Below are 20,206 nucleotides of genomic sequence, written 5' to 3' on the forward strand. Positions count from 1 at the left end.
TCCCTCCCCCCCCCCAATTCTTGTGTAAATTGAAACGGTGGCCTTAAGTTAAGATGCACGCCTACGCAGTCAAGAGTGATATTTGGACTTGTTTCGAATCCCCCTATAAGCAATAATTATCACTCTCTCTGCGTTGATGGTTGCATAAGCATGAAACACTAGTTAGTATATGTGAGCATAAAATAATTATTAATTTTTATTTCTAAAAAATACTATTGTTACATATAAATACATACAACGATAATGTTTTTATGGATAAATATTAACATTTATATTAATTAATGAATATTTATTTCTAAAAAATACTATTGTCACATATAAATACATATAACGATAATGTTTTTATCGATAAATATTAACATTTATATTAATTAATGAATATTTATTTATAAAAATATCGTTACATATAAATGCATATAACAATAATGTTTTTATGGATAAATATTAACATTTATATTAATTAATTAATATTTATTTATAAAAATATCGTTACATATAAATGCATATAACGATAATGTTTTTATGGATAAATATTAACATTTATATTAATTAATGAATATTTATTTATAAAAATATCGTTACATATAAATGCATATAACGATAATGTTTTTATGGATAAATATTAACATTTATATTAATTAATGAATATTTATTTATAAAAATATCGTTACATATAAATGCATATAACGATAATGTTTTTATGGATAAATATTAACATTTATATTAATTAATTAATATTTATTTATAAAAATATCGTTACATATAAATGCATATAACAATAATGTTTTTATGGATAAATATTAACATTTATATTAATTAATGAATATTTATTTATAAAAATATCGTTACATATAAATGCATATAACGATAATGTTTTTATGGATAAATATTAACATTTATATTAATTAATTAATATTTATTTATAAAAATATCGTTACATATAAATGCATATAACGATAATGTTTTTATGGATAAATATTAACATTTATATTAATTAATGAATATTTATTTATAAAAATATCGTTACATATAAATGCATATAACGATAATGTTTTTATGGATAAATATTAACATTTATATTAATTAATTAATATTTATTTATAAAAATATCGTTACATATAAATGCATATAACGATAATATTTTTATGGATAAATATTAACATTTATATTAATTAATTAATATTTATTTATAAAAATATCGTTACATATAAATGCATATAACGATAATGTTTTTATGGATAAATATTAACATTTATATTAATTAATTAATATTTATTTATAAAAATATCGTTACATATAAATGCATATAACGATAATGTTTTTATGGATAAATATTAACATTTATATTAATTAATTAATATTTATTTATAAAAATATCGTTACATATAAATGCATATAACGATAATGTTTTTATGGATAAATATTAACATTTATATTTATTAATTAATATTTATTTATAAAAAATATCGTTACACATAAATACATAGAACGATAATGTTTTTATGGATAAATATTAATAAAAATATTGTTACATATAAATATATACAACGATAATGTTTTTGTGGATAAGTATTAACATTTATATTAATTAATTAATTAATATTATTTATAAAAATATCGTTACATATAAATACATACAACGATAATATTTTATGTATAAATATATATATATATATATATATATATATATATACGTGTACTATTATAAAAAAAGTCACTTTGTTCGTGTGTGTGTGTGTGTGTGTGTGTGTGAGAGAGAGAGAGAGAGAGAGAGAAAGAGAGTTCCTTATAGGATCCTAAACGGCTGAGCTTATATTTTGCAAGTTTCATACAAAAGTAATTTATATGTCTGGCAGTGTGTTTAGATATGTTTTGTACAGAAATTAATCCGACAAGTATCGAAAATCGTAAAAATCCGATCCCAAAAAATCGCTTTTTTCTTAGAGATACAAAAGGGGAATTTTTAAAAGGGAATTTTTATGTTACACCAGCAAGGGAGATAATAAAATCTTAGCAAAGTAATTATTCTTAAAAAAATCAAACAAACAAAAAAACAGAATTATTGACATCTGAAGATATAATTCAGTGGCAGAGCATTCGACTACAGATCAAATGATCCTGTGTTTAAGTCCGGATGTACCTCATCATTTTATTTTAATTTTTTCGAGTTAATGAGTTCAATTTACGATAAAAGAAGATTTAAAATCGCCGCAATTCATTTTTTCCTTCGCATATTTTAAAACTAAGCATTAATCAGAAGTGACTTTTCCAGAGCATTCATCGTCAAGCCCAAATATCAGCTGACGTGATATTATAAACAAACACAGACGGAATTTGATGAACGAAATTATCAGTATTATTTTTTTCTTTTTTATTTTATCTTTTTTGCGAATTAGTCCACTGGGTAAATTATTCCTCGTAATATATAATATCATATAAAGGATTGATTCTATAATAATACATACGCACTCTACATAAATTCAAATATCATGTTTAAGCGTACTGTACCACCGGGAAACGCCGGGCGCCCAGTATTGTCTCATCATGCACACACACACACACACATTGACTTATCTATGTACATATTACATAAACAAACATTGATTTATATACATACATATATCATTATTATTATTATTATTATTATTATTATTATTATTATTATTATTATTATTATTTTATGTATCTATTTTCATTTCCATAGTGCTCGATACGTAAGTAGAGCTAGGTAGCTGAACAAAAATATCATTAGCGGAATACTACTAGGAGCTAAAGAAAAGTGGACGATTGCCGATTGTAGACTGAAAAATAATACGACAGGTCAGCACATCTAGAAAGATGATCCGTGTAGACTATATTAGATTGAGAAATTAACCATCCTAAATTTTAAAACACCCCAAAATTTATTAAACTGCAGGAGTGAAATAATAAACCTATGCATACACAAAATAAACTTTACTTTAGGATAAAACACAAAACAATAATAATAAATAATAATACCAACAACAATAAAAAAAAATGATAATAATAATAATAATTATAATAATTAATTCATAAACAAATACACAAGTATAAAATATATAAGTACATAAACAAATACACAAGTATAAAATAAAATCTAAGTGAAAAACATACAATTTAAAACTAGGTCAATTCCTAACACAAAGAACAAACAAAGCCGATTCTCTCCAAAAAGGAAAAAAACAAACAAACAAAACAAAAACAACAAAAAAAAAAAACAGATGAAACTACTATTGTCTGATACACGCGCGGACATTGGCCAGGATAAATGGGTATGTGAATAATAAAGAATCTAATTTGCTAACTAGCAAACCCAGTACCATAGCAACATATTAAAACACGTAGTAACATAGATTTCATGCAATAGCCTGACGAATCCTCATGAGGATGAAACGCAGAAAATTCTGTATAGCTCAATTGCTATATATATTTTCAAAACTTACTTATAAGTTAATGTTTGTTTGTGTGGTATAGCACTCGTTATATGAACAGTTAGAACATACAAATAAGTTATTTTTTCCAGGCGATTCAACACTTATCAAGACTCGAAGACCACTCGTGGATAAGGGTTAATGAATGTAAGGTGGTAGTGTAGTATCGTTAATGATGTAAGTTGGGTACAATTTGATTATTTAAGGGGACAGTTCAACAAAAACTTGTTTACATTAGACTTGAAGGCTACCATACCGTAGCAGCAGGCCAATGGAGCTGTTCAACGGGTGGGTACTTCTAGGAAAAGGGCTGTGTTCGCGAAGTCTGCATTTAAACTTAGGCACAGATAGAGAGTGGGGGAAACTATTGATGGTGGCTGTAGCTAGTCGAGTGTTTTTTGTTAAAGTTTGGAAAGGGGAGACAAAAGATTGGAGTTCAGACGAGCACTTGTCATGAAAATAAGGATAGACCAGAGACAGGTTCGCGACATCTCTTCCGTGGGAAAGAGGCTGCAGGGAAGTTTGAATAAAGGTGAAATTTTTCAACGAAATATAAAAGTATCATTGACATTTTCTTTTGATTTCATGTGAGGTCATGAAATAACTAAGATATATTTCGGCGTAAAGAAACGAAATTTATTTTTAAATAGATTTACTTCTTTTCGTAAAACAATAATAAAATTAAACTAAGAATATTTCAGTGCAGAATGTATTTAAAAACTGGTTTTAGCAATTAAATAATTATTTTTATTGGCATTTTAAAGGTTTAAAATGATCGAAGAAAAAAGCGAATTTGTTTTGTGGAGGTTGTTTGCCGTTTTGCAAAAACGTTAAGAAACTCAGCTTTAACAAAAAGTGGTTCGTTTTAAGTATACCACACAGCGCTGACAGATTTTTTTTTTAGTGCTTCTTCGCACTAAAAATTTTTTTGCTGCTTCTTTACACTGCGAGATTCGAAAATTGAAATATTGAATTTCAAGTAAAACCAATTTATCTACTTAATTGTTATGTCACAGTAATAAACATATCCAAAAATTATGAAAAACGATCTGATAAAAAAAATTATTATTAATGAAAAGTTTTGCTAAATTGGCTCTAGATTTCAGAAAATTATTACCTTCCTTATTACGAGACGAACACTCCGGTTTATTTATTTATTTATTAACTAGCTGAAGTACCCGGCGTTGCCAGGTTGTATTTGATATATTTGAATATTCCATCCTCATACATAATTATCTTACTGATTAAATGAAACATTAATTAATAATATTTTCTTTTTCCACATCTTCCATGAGGTAGGAACAGTAGCTGCATTGTATTTTATGGGGGTCTCGCCAGTAGCACTAATTCTCTTTTCTGGGTTTATCTTTTATCTTTTAGTCTTTCTTCTTTCAAAATATGATGCAAGAATCTATATATTAATACGATGGCGCTGTTGATCCCGCTTGCCGTAAAATACGTTTAAATATATTTAAAATCATGCGGATATTCGCATTTTTATTAATACAAAAATATGATGGCAAAAGATTTTTTTTAATGACTTGGTGCCATCAGCCAGATTCGAAACTTCCCGTTCCAGCTGCGTGCTCTACCGATATTGGTATCGAAACAAAGATATTAAAGTCTAAATATCAACACACTTGAAATAATGGATTTTATGTGATCATGCGCAGAAAGAAAGATAAACATGTCGGATAGTTGAAAAGAACATTTCGCATTTCAACATGTCGATATATGTCTGTACGTTTTATTCTTCAACCCAAACAAAAATTTTACTCATTATAAACCATCCTTGGTGTATAATTACTATTCCCTGTTAATTTCAGTGTTATGTGACCAGTAGTTTGAAAGTTTACCTGTTAAATATTTTCACACATACATAATCTACTGTTATATATATATATATATATATATATATATATATATATATATATATATATATATATATATATATATATATTACTTGTTTATTGTTATATAAACATGGTCACATCCTGCTGCTACAAATAGCCACTTGTTTCAATCAAACAACAGATATCATCAGGCAGCGACTTGACTATTCAAAAGTTCAATTGAACTTTTGAATAGTCAAGTCGCTGCCTGATGATATCTGTTGTTTGATTGAAACAAGTTTGAACTTTTGAATAGTCAAGTCGCTGCCTGATGATATCTGTTGTTTGATTGAAACAAGTGGCTATTTGTAGCAGCAGGATGTGACCATGTTTATATAACAATAAACAAGTATTATCAGCTCTTTTTATTGAGCACTATCAAACAACCTCGTTGAATCCATTAGTTCATTACTTTTGAATAAAAAAAAACCGAGTATATATATATATATATATATATATATATATATATATATATATATATATATATATATATATAGCGAACAACTGTGTTCATAGGATAAAATTTACTCTAGGATAGAGATACAACATAACTTTAAAACTAACAAAAACAGTAGAAAATAAACAAATAAATAAAATAAATAAACATGGATATACATATAGAATCGAAACCAAAACATTGCACGTCCCAGCTGCGTGCTCTACCGATATTGGTATCGAGACAAAGATATTAAAGTCTAAATATTAACACACTTGAAATAATGAATTTTATTTGATCATGCGCAGAAAGAAAGATAAACATGTCGGATAGTTGAAAAGAACATTTCGCATTTCAACATGTCGATATATGTCTGTACGTTTTATTCTTCAACCCAAACAAAAATTTTACTCATTATAAACCATCCTTTGCGTATAATTACTATTCCCTGTTAATTTAAGTGTTATGTAACCAGTAGTTTAAGAGTTTACCTGTTAAATATTTATGCACACATATATCTTCTGATTTATCTATATAGATAGATTTAAGATTTATTCATTTATTTTTTTTAGAAAAACTCAATGTTCGCTAATTGTCTTTGAAAACTGTTTTCATTAATAATTAATTTTCCTCATCATTAGTGACAACAAGAGAAAGTAATCACAAAAAAAACAACATTCCTATTCAACAAGATAATTTTTTTTTGTTATTTTATTTATTTATTTATTTATTTTTTGGTAATGTTTAAAAACCGCGGCCAGAGAAAAATGCGAGAAAAAATTCTTTATAGGCTACAAATTGTTTTATGTTATTTTTCGTTAAATATTGATAAATGAGGAATCATTTTCAGCTATAATTAATTTACATGAAATTTGCCAACATTATGTGAATAAACTAAATGAAAACAAAATAGCCACCGAATTTGATTTGATGTCGTGTTTATCTAAAACCGGAACTTGAATTTTCACTCGAAATGAATCTCCATTTAATAATATTTATCAATCTATATACCCATAAAAGTGAGAACATGTGCGTGAGTGGAGACACTTCTCAACCTATATACTCAACGAATTTTTGATATATAGACTTGAAATTTGGTATGAACAATATTCAGACACGTGGAAAATGAAAATATTTAATCCTTTTTCATCCATAAAAAAGGGCGGTTAAGGGGTCAAAATTGAAAAATTGGTACGTGGGAGTTATCGGATTTTTATCTGTTTGGTAATGGTTTCACGAATGCGCATGCGTGAATAGTTGAGATTATAGATTACTTAATTTAATAATAAGTAGTTTAGAAACACCTTGTATAGATCATGTCACGTTGGTCTAATGATTATCGTACTAGTTTATAAGTTTTGATCTCTGCTGCCGTATTTTTTATTTTTTTACTTACAAGAATTGAACGGTTTAGAAAAAAAACATAATGCTCGCATGCACATGTCTGAGTCTCTGTATTAATTAAAACATAATATTTATGCGTATCTTACGACCAGGCAACGCCTGGCGGCCTTCTAGTAATAATATAAAATAATAATATTTAACAAAAATAGCAACCATTTAACCATTTTTAATGCTTATACTAATTTTTTCTTGTGTTCGTCTCTGAGCGTGACCTTTAAACATGACAGACATTTTATTTTTAAAAAATATAACAAAACTGTTTCAATTGTAAGAATCGTATTGAATTGCGAAGTCTTCATAATCCCTTTTCTCTTTTCTGCTACCTCTTTCTCACAGAAGAGACGCTGCAAGCTTATCTCTGCTCTATCATTATTTTTCCATGGTAGGTGCTCGACAGAGCTTCATTCTATGGTTCCCCCACCCTGTAAATCTTTCACGGCAAGCACTCAACTAGCTACAACAACTATTAGCAATTTCCCTTAATCTCTATTTGTGTCTAAATCTAAGCGAAAATTCCATGACCACAGTTTTTCCCCCTATAACTGCTCGTTGTGGGGCACAATATCACGGAGCTACTTCCCAACTGACTATAACATGATCATTTTCAAGCCCAATGTGAACAGATTCTTGAAGAGTCGTCCTCTAAGATAAATTGATGGTGTCTAATGAGACAATGGCGTTCTACATCTAGTCTGGTACAATGCAGCATCTGTTGTTGTTATTCTTTCGAAGCTGGAGTTATCTCTCCAGATACAGGCCTGGGCGGGTGTTGAAGAGATCTAGGTTTGCCCAGTTACCAGGGTCCCTCTCTCGGCATTGCAGACAAAGTCGGACAGAAACGCAAGCCAATACGGTCAGAGCCAGCGCAACTGCAAGAGTTGCAGGAAAGGTGTTGCCACCATCCGACTTTTTTTCAGGGGTTACTTATCAAATTTATACTGCGGTGCCTATTAACCCTTATCTGTGAGTGCCCTTGGGGTCTTGATGAGCGATGACTATATGATGTACAAATAAACAAAAACACAAAATAAAATTCCAAAAGTGAATCAAACATCGCGAGTGTTGGCAGGTCAAAAACGTGTAAGGTGCATTTGTCGTGTACCAAGAGAAAAGTTCTTGCCAAAATGGCACGGAATCAAAACTAAACGAAAATTATTCTAATTAATTCAAAATGTGTATAAAAAAAACATATTGTGTAAAAGAAAGACAGTTTTGTGTGTTTATTTATTAATTGAGTGCATTTATTGTGAGGAGTGCAAAATCAAGGCGTGCAAAACAAGGAGTGTGAATTTGGAGGAGGAGGAGGAGGAGGAGGAGGAGGAGGAGGAGGAGGAAAAAAGAATATAACGAAAAGAAATGTCAGACAAAACCTATTTTTACACTTTAAATTGTTTCGTTGTTGTGTTAGTAACAAATTATAACTAAAAAAAAAAAGTGATGCAATTTGTAATTATTCACGGCCAAAATTAAGTTCGTATACTTAGTTTTGGCTTCACTAGGATACGTGAGAAACTTAATGGGTATTACTTAGCGTAAGAAGCATAACTTTCTCTGTTTTTCTCTCTCCATATATGCACACACACACACACACACACACACGCGCGTGCGTGCGTGTGTGCGTGTGTGTGTGTGTGTGTGTGTGTGTGTGTGTTCGCACGGGAATCAATTTCCAAAACAAAAATGAATTTCCGTATTAAAACCTTTAAATAGTTATTTCAAAATTCACAGTAATTACTGATGAGAATTATATCATGCTGTAATTAAACGTCAATTCCTGAGCATAGAAATCTTACACGGGTTTCCGGGAAAATTCAGAACATATTTACACAAGTTGTCGCGCGAAAATTCAATCTAGAGAGAGAGAGAGCGCGAGAGAGGGGGGAGAGAGAGAGAGAGGGGGGGATACTCTCATTCTCAAAAACAAACATGCTTTATGTTTTCTGTAAAGGAACGTCTAAAGGTTGTTCGCACACACGCACACACAAATCTCTCTCTCTCTCTCTCTCTCTCTCTCTCTCTATCTATCTATCTATCTATATATATATATATATATATATATATATATATATATATATATATATATATATCAAAAACTCTGGCCCTGATGGAAGGGAGACTAAAACTTGCTGCTATGATTTCAAATAATCTGAAATAACAGCAAGAGGCGACTTGATTCCAAATATTTCTCATATGTTATATCTCCCCTCTTTTGAAAATAGGTTACGATTATGAACACCTTGGGTATCAAATAATCCTTATACACTGTGAAATTTACTTTATAACATATGAGAAATATTTGGAATCAAGTCTCCTCTTGCTGTTATTTCAGATCATTTAAAACCACAGCATCAAGTTTTAGTCTCCCCCTCCATCAAGGCCAGATGTTTGGAGGAAATATCAGATATTTTGTAATTCATATGCAAAAATAGGAAAACAAATGACTATGATTGAAACATTTTATGGCTGTAAAAAAAAGTGCCAAGAATAGGCTCTGGATGATGGATGAACCCCTTAATGTGCGACCTTAAGGGCAAGTGTCACATAGTCTACTACACAATTCAGGTCATTACTTTTCCAACGAGCCTTCATTTGTTAAATCCTGACCAATAGTCGCTGAGATTTAGAACTTTTAAAATTGTTAAAAATGGCGAGAAAGAAAATTAAAACAGGAAGTTGAACTTTACAATCAAAATTTATTGTTCGACTGAATACTAAAAAAAAAAAAAAACAATTTACAAAGTCCTTATTTTCGGAGTTTCAAAGAATTCTATTTATATATATATATATATATATATATATATATATATATATATATATATATATATATATGTGTGTGTGTGTGTGTGTGTGTGTGTGTGTGTGTATCTTTCTATACACACACGTGTGTGTATATATGTATATATCAATAAGTGAATAAGTACAATTTCTGCATAAAATGATTCGATACTGGTTGATATACCGTAAATGCTCATATCTTTGGTTGTATGGGACGAAACTACATGAAAATTTGCAGGCTTTTTGAAGATTATAATACTATTCTATGGTTAAAATTTAATGACAACTGGTGAAAAAAAAGAACCTATGTTTTCTAAACCAATAAGCTATGCCAAAATTTGCTTACATTTGTATATATATAATGTCCTGGCAGGCCAGCTTCAGTTTTGCTGCTTCAGTGGTCTCCCCTGTGGCCTTACCAGGCTACTAATATGAGTATGCGTGTGTGTGTGTGTGTGTGTGTGTGTGTGTGTGTGTGTGTGTGTGTGTGTGTGATTAGTAGGGCTATGACAACAGTATATTCTTTGCATTGTTTTGACTCTAGAGTGTGTATCCGTTGATATCTTATATGCTTTTATATAGAGTGATGTGGTTCTCGGTTGATTAACTGTGTCTAACTGTGTCGGATATATATTCGAGAATCCAAACAATGAAAAGAATATGCTGTTGTCATAGCCCTAGTAATGATTGATATATATGTTTTAGTTTTAAAAAATAACATATAAATACAATATTTCAAAATGTATGGCGCGATTGTGACATGAAAATATTTTTTTAAAACGAAGTATAGTCGCTAGAATTTAAAAAGAAATATCTCACGGTCATGACTTGAGAAGCATGTTTTTGTTTGTTTACCGAACGAAGTATAGTAATAGTATATATTAATCGTTATGGATTAAAAAAATCAAATTATTTTTAAATTTTTAATTTATTTATTATTATTATTTTTTTTTTCAAATTTCCAAGAGTGAACTTGTTAATCGCGAACGAAACAATATTGTGTGCATTATCCGTGAAAATAATAACTTATCAAGAAATAACTTGATCTTTGAAATTTTTGACAACTATTCTATCACACTATATATATATATGTGTGTGTGTGTGTATATATATATATATATATATATATATATATATATATATATATATATATATATATATATATATATATGGATGGATGAGCGGTAAGGGGTTTAAGCTCATTACCGTGTGTGTGTGTGTGTGTGTGTGTGTGTGTGTGTGTGTGTGTGTGTGTGTGTGTGTGTGTGTGTGTGTGTGTGTGCATAATCATGTCTAATAATCACTCGCCTTCTGAAAAGTATATATATATATATATATATATATATATATATATATATATATATATATATATATATATATGAAAATAATGGAAATAGTATTCCGACAAAATAGAGAAAATAAAAAAGGAACAAACCGTATTATGTGTTCACCAACGTTTCGTCTTTATTTCGAGACTTCCTCTGGGTGAATGAGATTAAGAAACCAAAAAATATACCAGTACAAAATATTTCAAATATTTTGTACTGGTATATTTTTTGGTTTCTTAATCTCATTCACCCAGAGGAAGTCTCGAAATAAAGACGAAACGTTGGTGAACACATAATACGGTTTGTTCCTTTTTTATTTTCTCTCTCTCTCTCTCTCTCTCTCTCTCTCTCTATATATATATATATATATATATATATATATATATATATATATATATATATATATATATATACACACACACCTGCATTAGATGTGGAGGTCGAAAACGTTTTGTTGCTTTATAGTTTGTTTTAGATTTGGAATTGTTTGTACTGTTGGAATTTCTATTTTATTTAAAGTATTGTAAATTATTGTATTACATTTTTGCCCTTTTATTTTTAATCACGCAAAATACAAATTAGAATATTATTTACCTTTGATATTGAGTTATGTTCGAAAAATACTTCCATTTCAATTACACTAATAGCCGTAATTTGCAATTAGCACATTTAAGGGCCCATTTCTAAACTAAGTTTCTGTCTATTACTTTCCCCTTCCTCTCTCTTGATAAATTCGTACCCTCAAAAACCTTTCTAAATTTCCGTCAGATCATCAAATGATCGGTAATACTGGAAATTAGGTAGTAATGTATTATTTAAGACAGCGGTTCAAATAAAACTTGTTTATTTGGATTTGAAAACGACCATGTTACAGTCAGCTGAGAAGCAACCATGCGGTATTTTGTTATATGTCTAGTTTAGGTTGCAAAATAGCCTCTAACCCTTGCACGGAAAAGAGGAAAATGCTACTGCCATCGTCTAGTTTCATTTTCTTTCTAATTAAATTTAAAGTGATAATTAACCTTTGTTTTTTAAGCAAAAGTTTGTTTTTTTCGTTTCTACACTATCAAAACGTAATTTTGGAAATCATAATACTGAATTTTAAATGACAACAATGGTATCTTCGTATTCCTCGTATTTTCGTATAAGATGATTATATCCAAAACTTACGAAAATCGATAAGGTAGGAAATTATTTATTAAAGAAAATAGAAAATAGAATTTGATGAAAACGATCGTAATTGCTTATGTAAGACACTTTTTTCACCTGCTAACACGATTAATTTTTTTTTTTAATAATTCATGTTTTTTTTTTTAAATAATTTAGGGTGTTTTAAAAAAAATTTTTTTTAAATAATTCAGGTTTTTTTGTTTTTTTTTTAATAATTCAGGTAATTTTGACTACATAATTTGGAAGCTTATATTGTAATTTATTAGAATTTACAAAAAAAAAATCAGTAGAAACCATTGTTGTTTTTTTTTTTCATTTGAAAACTCCATTTATCGACTACAAAATTTCGTTCTGATAGTGTAGAAGCGCTTATTTTTATATATAATTTTCAATAGTTTTATCATTGAAAACGACCATCAGCATTAAAAAAAATAAGGGTTTTTTTTCATTTTTTCCTTTTCTTTTAAAACAGAATTTCAATTTTTGGGGGTTTTGTTTTTTTTGTTTTTAAGAAAAATTTTGTTTTTATTTTGTTTTTATCCTTTCCTTGTTCGCATTTCTTCAAATATTTTAATCGATTTTAGTTTTTTGCCATCAAAATGAATATTATATTGTCGATCAAGTAATGAGTAATCAAAAAAATCAAGGAAACGAAGTGAATCTTTTCTTCTTTCATCTTATTGTTTCATATTTATTAACATGATTAAGGAATGAAAGTTATTTGGGTTTTTTTTTGGGGGGGGGGGTTAATTTAAGAAATAAAACATTCTTTTTAAAATTAATATATTTATGGTTTAATGTTTCTTAACATGATTTAGAAATAAAATAATATATTATTAGTTGCTATTAAATGAAAAATGAAAATAATTTACGTTTGTTTAGGCGGTGTCAGTAACATTTTTCTCTTTTGGATGTGCAAGGGTTAGAGGCTAGTATTTTGCAACATAAACTACACATCTGCCATGGAATATAAAATTTAGTTCAAAGTTGTTGTTAGAGTTCTATTTCGGAAATCACCGAAGTTTGAATACTTTTTGTTCGCCATTTTCTCCTTTCAATTAAAGTAGATTGTATTGCAGTTGCTGGGTATATTTTTTGTTTTGATTTATTTTTCACCTCAAAAGACGAAACACCCATCAAACTTCGGTGGTTTCCATAAAACTGTCCGCCCATCATTGTGAAGTCTTACTCTAATCACATCGAATTTGAATAAAATCTTATACTGCAATAAAAACGTTTTCAAACATTTTAAAAATGCACAAAAATGTGTGATGTTTCTTCCATTTGATAAACATTATTTGTTTAACAGTCGCTTTTGTTTTCTATATTGCACCCTTTTTTCTTGTTAACTATACTGCACAATCGCCGCAATTTATTCTAATACAGTATAGAATTAAAGTTTAAAGGTAAAAGTCGAGTATTATGTGTTCTTTGTGTACTGTTCATTAATTAAAAATAATTAATTTCCTCGTGCGCCCCTGTTGAATTAAAGAACAGACAAATTACAACATTCATTGAAAAATAGCAACAAGTGCGTCGAAAAGAAGTAAAATGAATATTTAAATAGTACGAAAAAGCTCAGAGTGTAGTATCTGTTCTTCCCTCAGTCAGTGAATGAAAAACCTTCATAAGCTGGGGCTTGGTGGGGGGGGGGGTCTGGATTTTCTCCACACACAAAATACCTTGCGTTTAACTCTGTCCTCGTGAGGAGGCAAGTAAATAAAGACATTGGGACAACCAAGATGTCAAAAGTTCACATCTATAATTAATTAAAAAGATTTCAGCCTATCACATAATGAATTTAAATTTTTAATTGAATTTTTTAAAAAGTTGGAAAAGAATCAATAATATCGCGTTTAGTATATAACAAAAAAAAATCCAATTAAAATAAAAACTGAAAATCGGGTCACGATGTTAGTGGGTTTTTTTTTTTGGTTTTTTTAGGGATAAATGTTACTATCAGCGGTATGAATTTTTTTTTTAAATATGGTTGAAAAAAATTTGTTAAAACAATTTTGAGGGGGTTGACATACCATTTGTGATCTTTTTGCGTTAAAAATTGATATTTAATAAAATCATTTAAATTACCCTAAATATCTGTCAAGCAAAGTAACCCATGGACAACCGATTACGTACACTACTTCCTGTGACTAAACAAGATGTCTGACACCCCTGTTACTTTACTGAAAACCAATATCCACAGTAACTCACAGTCTTATATCTTAAATTAAATAAATTTTCAACGCAAATGGGTCACAAATGCGTATGTAAACCAAATATATTGTTTGTTTGTTTTTTAATTATTTTCCAAATTTCCTTTAGAATGATTTATGACGTTTGCGTTTTTTTTTTTTTTAAGAAACTTTTTTTTAAATTCAATTTCTTTGCTTTTAAAATATTACATTAGGGTTTAAACACACAGAATATCATTCATCGGATATTAGAACCTTAATTATGGATTAAAGGTATTATTTTTAAAACGAAAACATGTTAAAGTTTTTGTTAAATTTTTATTCGTTATTATTGAAATTAGTTTTTACGTTTCACGGGCACGCTAGTATTTTTTTTTTTTTCGTTATTAAACCGTAATAAACAATCAAATTATCGTAAGCTATCATTAAAAAAAAAAAAACATAAATGACTATTACATTATTATTTTTTTTTTTTTAATTAATAAAAAAGACATCAAAACAAGACAGAACATGAATCTTAGACAGCGTATATATATCACAAGTTTTAATAAAACAAGTTTACAAACTTTGGCAAATTACGATAATTTCAATATGTCGTATAATCGTAAGTAAATCCAGGTAAAAAAATTTCCAAATTTACAATTACAATTAAAAAACAATGTTGCGTAATTAAACAAAATTCAAAACAAAACGAGATGCTTTAAATATGTATATGTGTGTGCGTGTATATATATATATATATATATATATATATATATATATATATATATATATATATATATATATATATATATATATATATATATTATTTCATGTATCTACACAAAATTGTGTTTATTCATTATCAGTATTTACTCCAGCAGTGCTCACGTAAGTAGAGCTAGGTAGTAAGTTTTGAAAATATATATGGCAATTAAATAATTAGCTTAATTGTCATAAATATTTTCAGAATGTATTTTATATATATATATATATATATATATATATATATATACTTTTTCTTGATACGTTTATATACGAATCCGCCTCCTCGCGTAGTAACCTACATTAAGGCGATGAAAAGTGCATGCGATCTGCTTTTGATAAATCGACATGAAACCAACTGTGCAGAGATTACAACACATGTTTGCCTACTCTTCCTGTCGAAAATTTCCGATTCCCTCCAAAACATATAAAAACACAAACAGAAATAATAAAAACTCCTTACTCATATTTTATAACCAAGCACGTATCATTATTTCAATCCTAATGGACTACTACATGAGTTCCGATTTGAAAAGAGGCAGATTTGAATTAAATTTCAATCACACATTTTAAAAGGAAAGAGAAATATAATCGACTTCACCTCTCCGTTTAGATTTCAGTAGTCAGAAGAAAGAAAGAAAAATAATAAAAGAGAAGCAGCAATTAAAATGAATTAATAAATTAATTGATTAACAAGATTTGCTTTTAAAAAATATATAAAATTTAAAATTAAGAAAAGTAAAGAATTTTTGCAAACTCCCTGATTCAATGAGGGCATCAGGTCGTAGAAAACATGACTGACCCATTTCTGTGTTGATATCATGAGGGACAACTGCAATGGCTTGTTTTGTCACATTTTATTTATTTTAAATAAATAAATGTGTAAATATATGTTCTAGCTGACAGGGAACAGTATTATTTTTACAAAACAACGCACCCATACTTTCGTGGTTTCGTTTAATTTCAACAAAACGCCTTCCTTGCAAAAAAAAAAAAAAAAAAAAACGAATAACAGTACATATATTTTTTTACGTCACCGTAAAGAATTTGTGGCAAATTGGGTTAAACTTGCAAATTAAGATTTCGACAAAAAAGAAATATATATGTACATACATATATTTATATATTGTACAAAAAAATTTGATACATAAATGTATAAAGCATAAATTTATCCAACTATGAAATGCAACGGGGCTATAAGCATTCATTTTTATAAGCGGAATTCGGTTTATTTAGCGCGCGGCATTATGTCATGTGTTGTCTTATATTTGTGAAGCGTAGTGTACGCGTACTTAGGCGACTTATACAACGTTCTATTGCTCATGTAAAATAAAATATTTTACGCCTGCCTATCACTAACAATAAAAAGGGGCATTATTAAAGAAATAAAAAGGATGTTTGACATTATTTGATAACCGTTTAGGTGCAAATTAATATTTTAGAAATATTTATTTAAAAAAAACGTGCACATGCAGATTAAAAATTTTTTTTTTAAATAAGCATGTAGATGGGGAAGGGGTTAAACGATTGGTGAGGGGGGGGCACCCAGTAGTTTAATGTAGGTCAGTATGGCTGCTCGGAGCGAGGTCGCCACACACACACACACACACACACACACACACACACACACACGTCCACATACATGATATCAAGGGGGTAGGGGTACCGATGGGGAGCAATAGAAGGATAGAAGGAAAGTGTTTGCGGACCCGACGCGCGGCGGAGAAAAAAGGGTTAAAAGTCCGTCTAATAACGGAAGGGCGGGTCGGGGTTCGAAGGTGAGGATGCTGTAAGGGTTTTTGACAAATTCGATTAATTACACTTATTGTCGGCCTTTTTTTTATTGTGTGTTTTTTGTTGTTGTTTTTTAGCAGAAGAGTAAAAAGTTACAAAAGCAAACCAAATCATGACTGGGTGCGCTTCAGAAAATCCTGTTTAAACCGTATTTAATTGCCTCCCTAAGAGGGCAGCGTCAGACACAAGGTTGGTTTTTAATGTGTGGGGGGGGGACCCATCTTCCACATAACAAGGTACACTTTGGATGAGAATAATTTTTTTTTTTTAATTTTAAAAATGCCTCAGTCCATAAGGATTTCTACTCCACTGACCGATGATGAAGAAGATGAAACCTAGTATTAAAACATATACTAAACTTTATTCTAGACAAAATTAAAGTGTTTAACAAATTTTTTATGTCCCCTTTTTCTATTTTAATTAATTTATTATTTTAACACACACTTTCATTCTCTCCATCATTCTCTTCTCTTTCTCTATTCTTCTCTTTTTCTCTTCCCCTCTCTCTCTCTCTCTCTCTCTCTCTCTCTCTATATATATATATATATATATATATATATATATATATATATATATATATAGTAAGTTATGGGAATATGGCAAAACTTACTACCTAGCTTTACTCATGTATTGAGCGCTGTTGATGTAAATACTGAAAATCGATATATAAAATATTATAACTCCTCAGCATTTTATGAACACATGAAATAATATATATATATGTGTGTGTGTGTGTGTGTGTGTGTGTGTGTGTGTGTGCACGCGCACGAACGTAACAAATATACAACTCTCTTTCTCTCCCTGTCTCTTTCATCCTATCTTTCTTTCTCTCTCCCTCTCTCTCTCTCTTTCTCTCTCTATATATACGTGTGTATCTCTTTCTATCGATTTCTCTCTCTTCCTTTCTCTCTCTCTCTCTCTCTCTCTCTCTATATATATATATATATATATATATATTATACACTTTCTCTATCTATCTATCTATCTATCTATCTATCTATCTATCCAACTCTATCTGAAACTCGCACACGTCGCGCGCACACGCTGCAACTGTGACACTGACGCAACGCACACAATAAACTAGAAAAACGGGGTCGATTTTTTTTTTTTTTTTAACTAAAGAAAAAGATAATGTCGAACATGAAATACGGTCGAAAGAACCTCAAAGTACCGAACTGTGCCACGGGTGAAGCCAGTGTCGAAAAGCAAGATGCATAACGCAACAAAAGACGTGCATAACACAAAATAAACGCAGCCGAAACGCAGCGAAATTACACCTACCTTCACTCGCCATTGCGAACGAACGGGGAACACCCCATACCGACTATCGATTGGTTAAAAGGTGTTGTCACGTGACCCACTGTAATTTGGGAATTCCGTGCGTTTGTTCAAATCAAATTTCAAGCGTGCGAGTTTTGGTTTTTGTTGTTGTTGTTGTTTTTGTTGTTGTTGTTTGTTTGTTTGTTTTTCGTTCTTTTTTATTTTTAACAGTGCATATAAAAGTCAAAAGTCAACAAAAAGAAAGAAAGAAAAGAAAGAAAGGAGAAAATGACTGGTAGTAGACGGTTTAGTAGCGGCAGTTGTATTTGTAGAGTTGGTTGGTTTGGACACGGTTTCGTAACCCTTTTCTTCTGTGGTGTAACCACGATAGCAGAAGAAAAAACGGCTGCTACAGGCGACGCATAAAACTGCTGCTGTATTCTTATGAGCAGAAGTGTAGCAGCAGTCTTCCTGTCGTGTAAGCCGCACTTTTAACAGTTGGTCTGTTTTTGTTCTGGTTTGACGTGTGGCTATTGAGTGTTGTTGCGCTATTTACGCGATGCGTGCGGGTGTAAGCTGTATGTCTCTCTTTCCGAGCGTCTTTCGAATTATGTGAAAGAAATTTTCAAAAACCACGCAATTTAGAAACGGTTCGTTTATTTTGTTAAGTTGTCCACGCCTGTTTTTTCTTTCTTTCTTTTTTCTTTTTTTTTTTTTTAGTTAGTTAATAAGGTTTTTTTTTGTTGTTGTTGTTTACGCAACAAGTCCGAGAGAGTTTGTGTGTGTGGGGGGGGTCTCAACAGGTTGCTGATCCGTTTCGCTAACTTGTAAGCGCGCGTAACTCGTGAAAAATGCTTGCATTTTGCAAAAATAAAAAAATAAAAATAAAGATTTGCAAAATAAAAATAAATAATCCCCTGTCTCTATAATAAAGACCTATAAGTATTTATTTGTAATATAAATAAATATAAATCCGTCCGGTCACGCAAAAGTAAGCGAGTAAAAAAATGTGCCGTGTTCTGGACTTCAGACGAGAGTGGTGAGGGAAATCGAGAAAGCAGATAGCAAGTCAGACAATCGTTCATGCTTGAAATTAATTTGGAAAGAAATCCTTTATTCTAAAAAAAAAAAAAAAAGCAAAAATATGGCAACTGTTGGTGCCTTTTTATCTTATTTTTAATCATCAGAAAATTATGATGATTATTTATATATGAAAATTTTAATTATTGACATAATTCTGATATTTTTTTTATGATTAGTGAACTCTGGTGAAGCATATTTTTTATCCGGCACCTTTGACAGTAAAGAGGTGTACACCAGTTAATAAAATATTAATTGGACAATGAAAAAGGATTAAAAAAAAAAAAACATTTGAATGTAGATTGTACCTTGCGTGATTTCTAATTATCGTCGGTCACCGCTTTAAAAAAGTTTAAATTTCCAAATTTTTCATGAATACTTAATAATCTAATCTAATAATTTTTCATGAGATAAAATCATAGTTTATATATATATATTTATATACACACACACACACACATATATATGTGTGTGTGTGTATGTGTGTGTGTGTGTGTGTGTGCATATATGCATACATTATATATGTGTGTGTGTGTGTGTGTGTGTGTGTGTGTACACATATATACGTACATTATATATATATATGTGTGTGTACACATATATGCATACATTATATATATAGATAGATATGTGTGTACACATATATGCATACATTATATATATATATATATGTGTGTGT

The 20,206-nt window shown here is 29.7% G+C and overlaps 1 protein-coding gene across 1 annotated transcript in view; it reads right to left on the minus strand.

Moving 5' to 3' along the window:
- Window positions 1–18,867, minus strand: part of LOC145277914 (uncharacterized) — a 143,349-nt gene extending 124,482 nt beyond the window's left edge. The window contains exon 1 of the mRNA XM_080129972.1: window positions 18,469–18,867. Within this exon, the coding sequence (XP_079986098.1) occupies window positions 18,469–18,481 (13 nt within the window). The 5' untranslated portion in view covers window positions 18,482–18,867. The remainder of the gene's footprint in view (window positions 1–18,468) is intronic.
- Between the last annotated feature and the right edge of the window lie 1,339 nt (window positions 18,868–20,206).

This window comes from Euprymna scolopes, chromosome 6, assembly GCF_053919585.1.
Source record: "Euprymna scolopes isolate OS-2025 chromosome 6, ASM5391958v1, whole genome shotgun sequence".
Taxonomy (NCBI): domain Eukaryota; kingdom Metazoa; phylum Mollusca; class Cephalopoda; order Sepiida; family Sepiolidae; genus Euprymna; species Euprymna scolopes.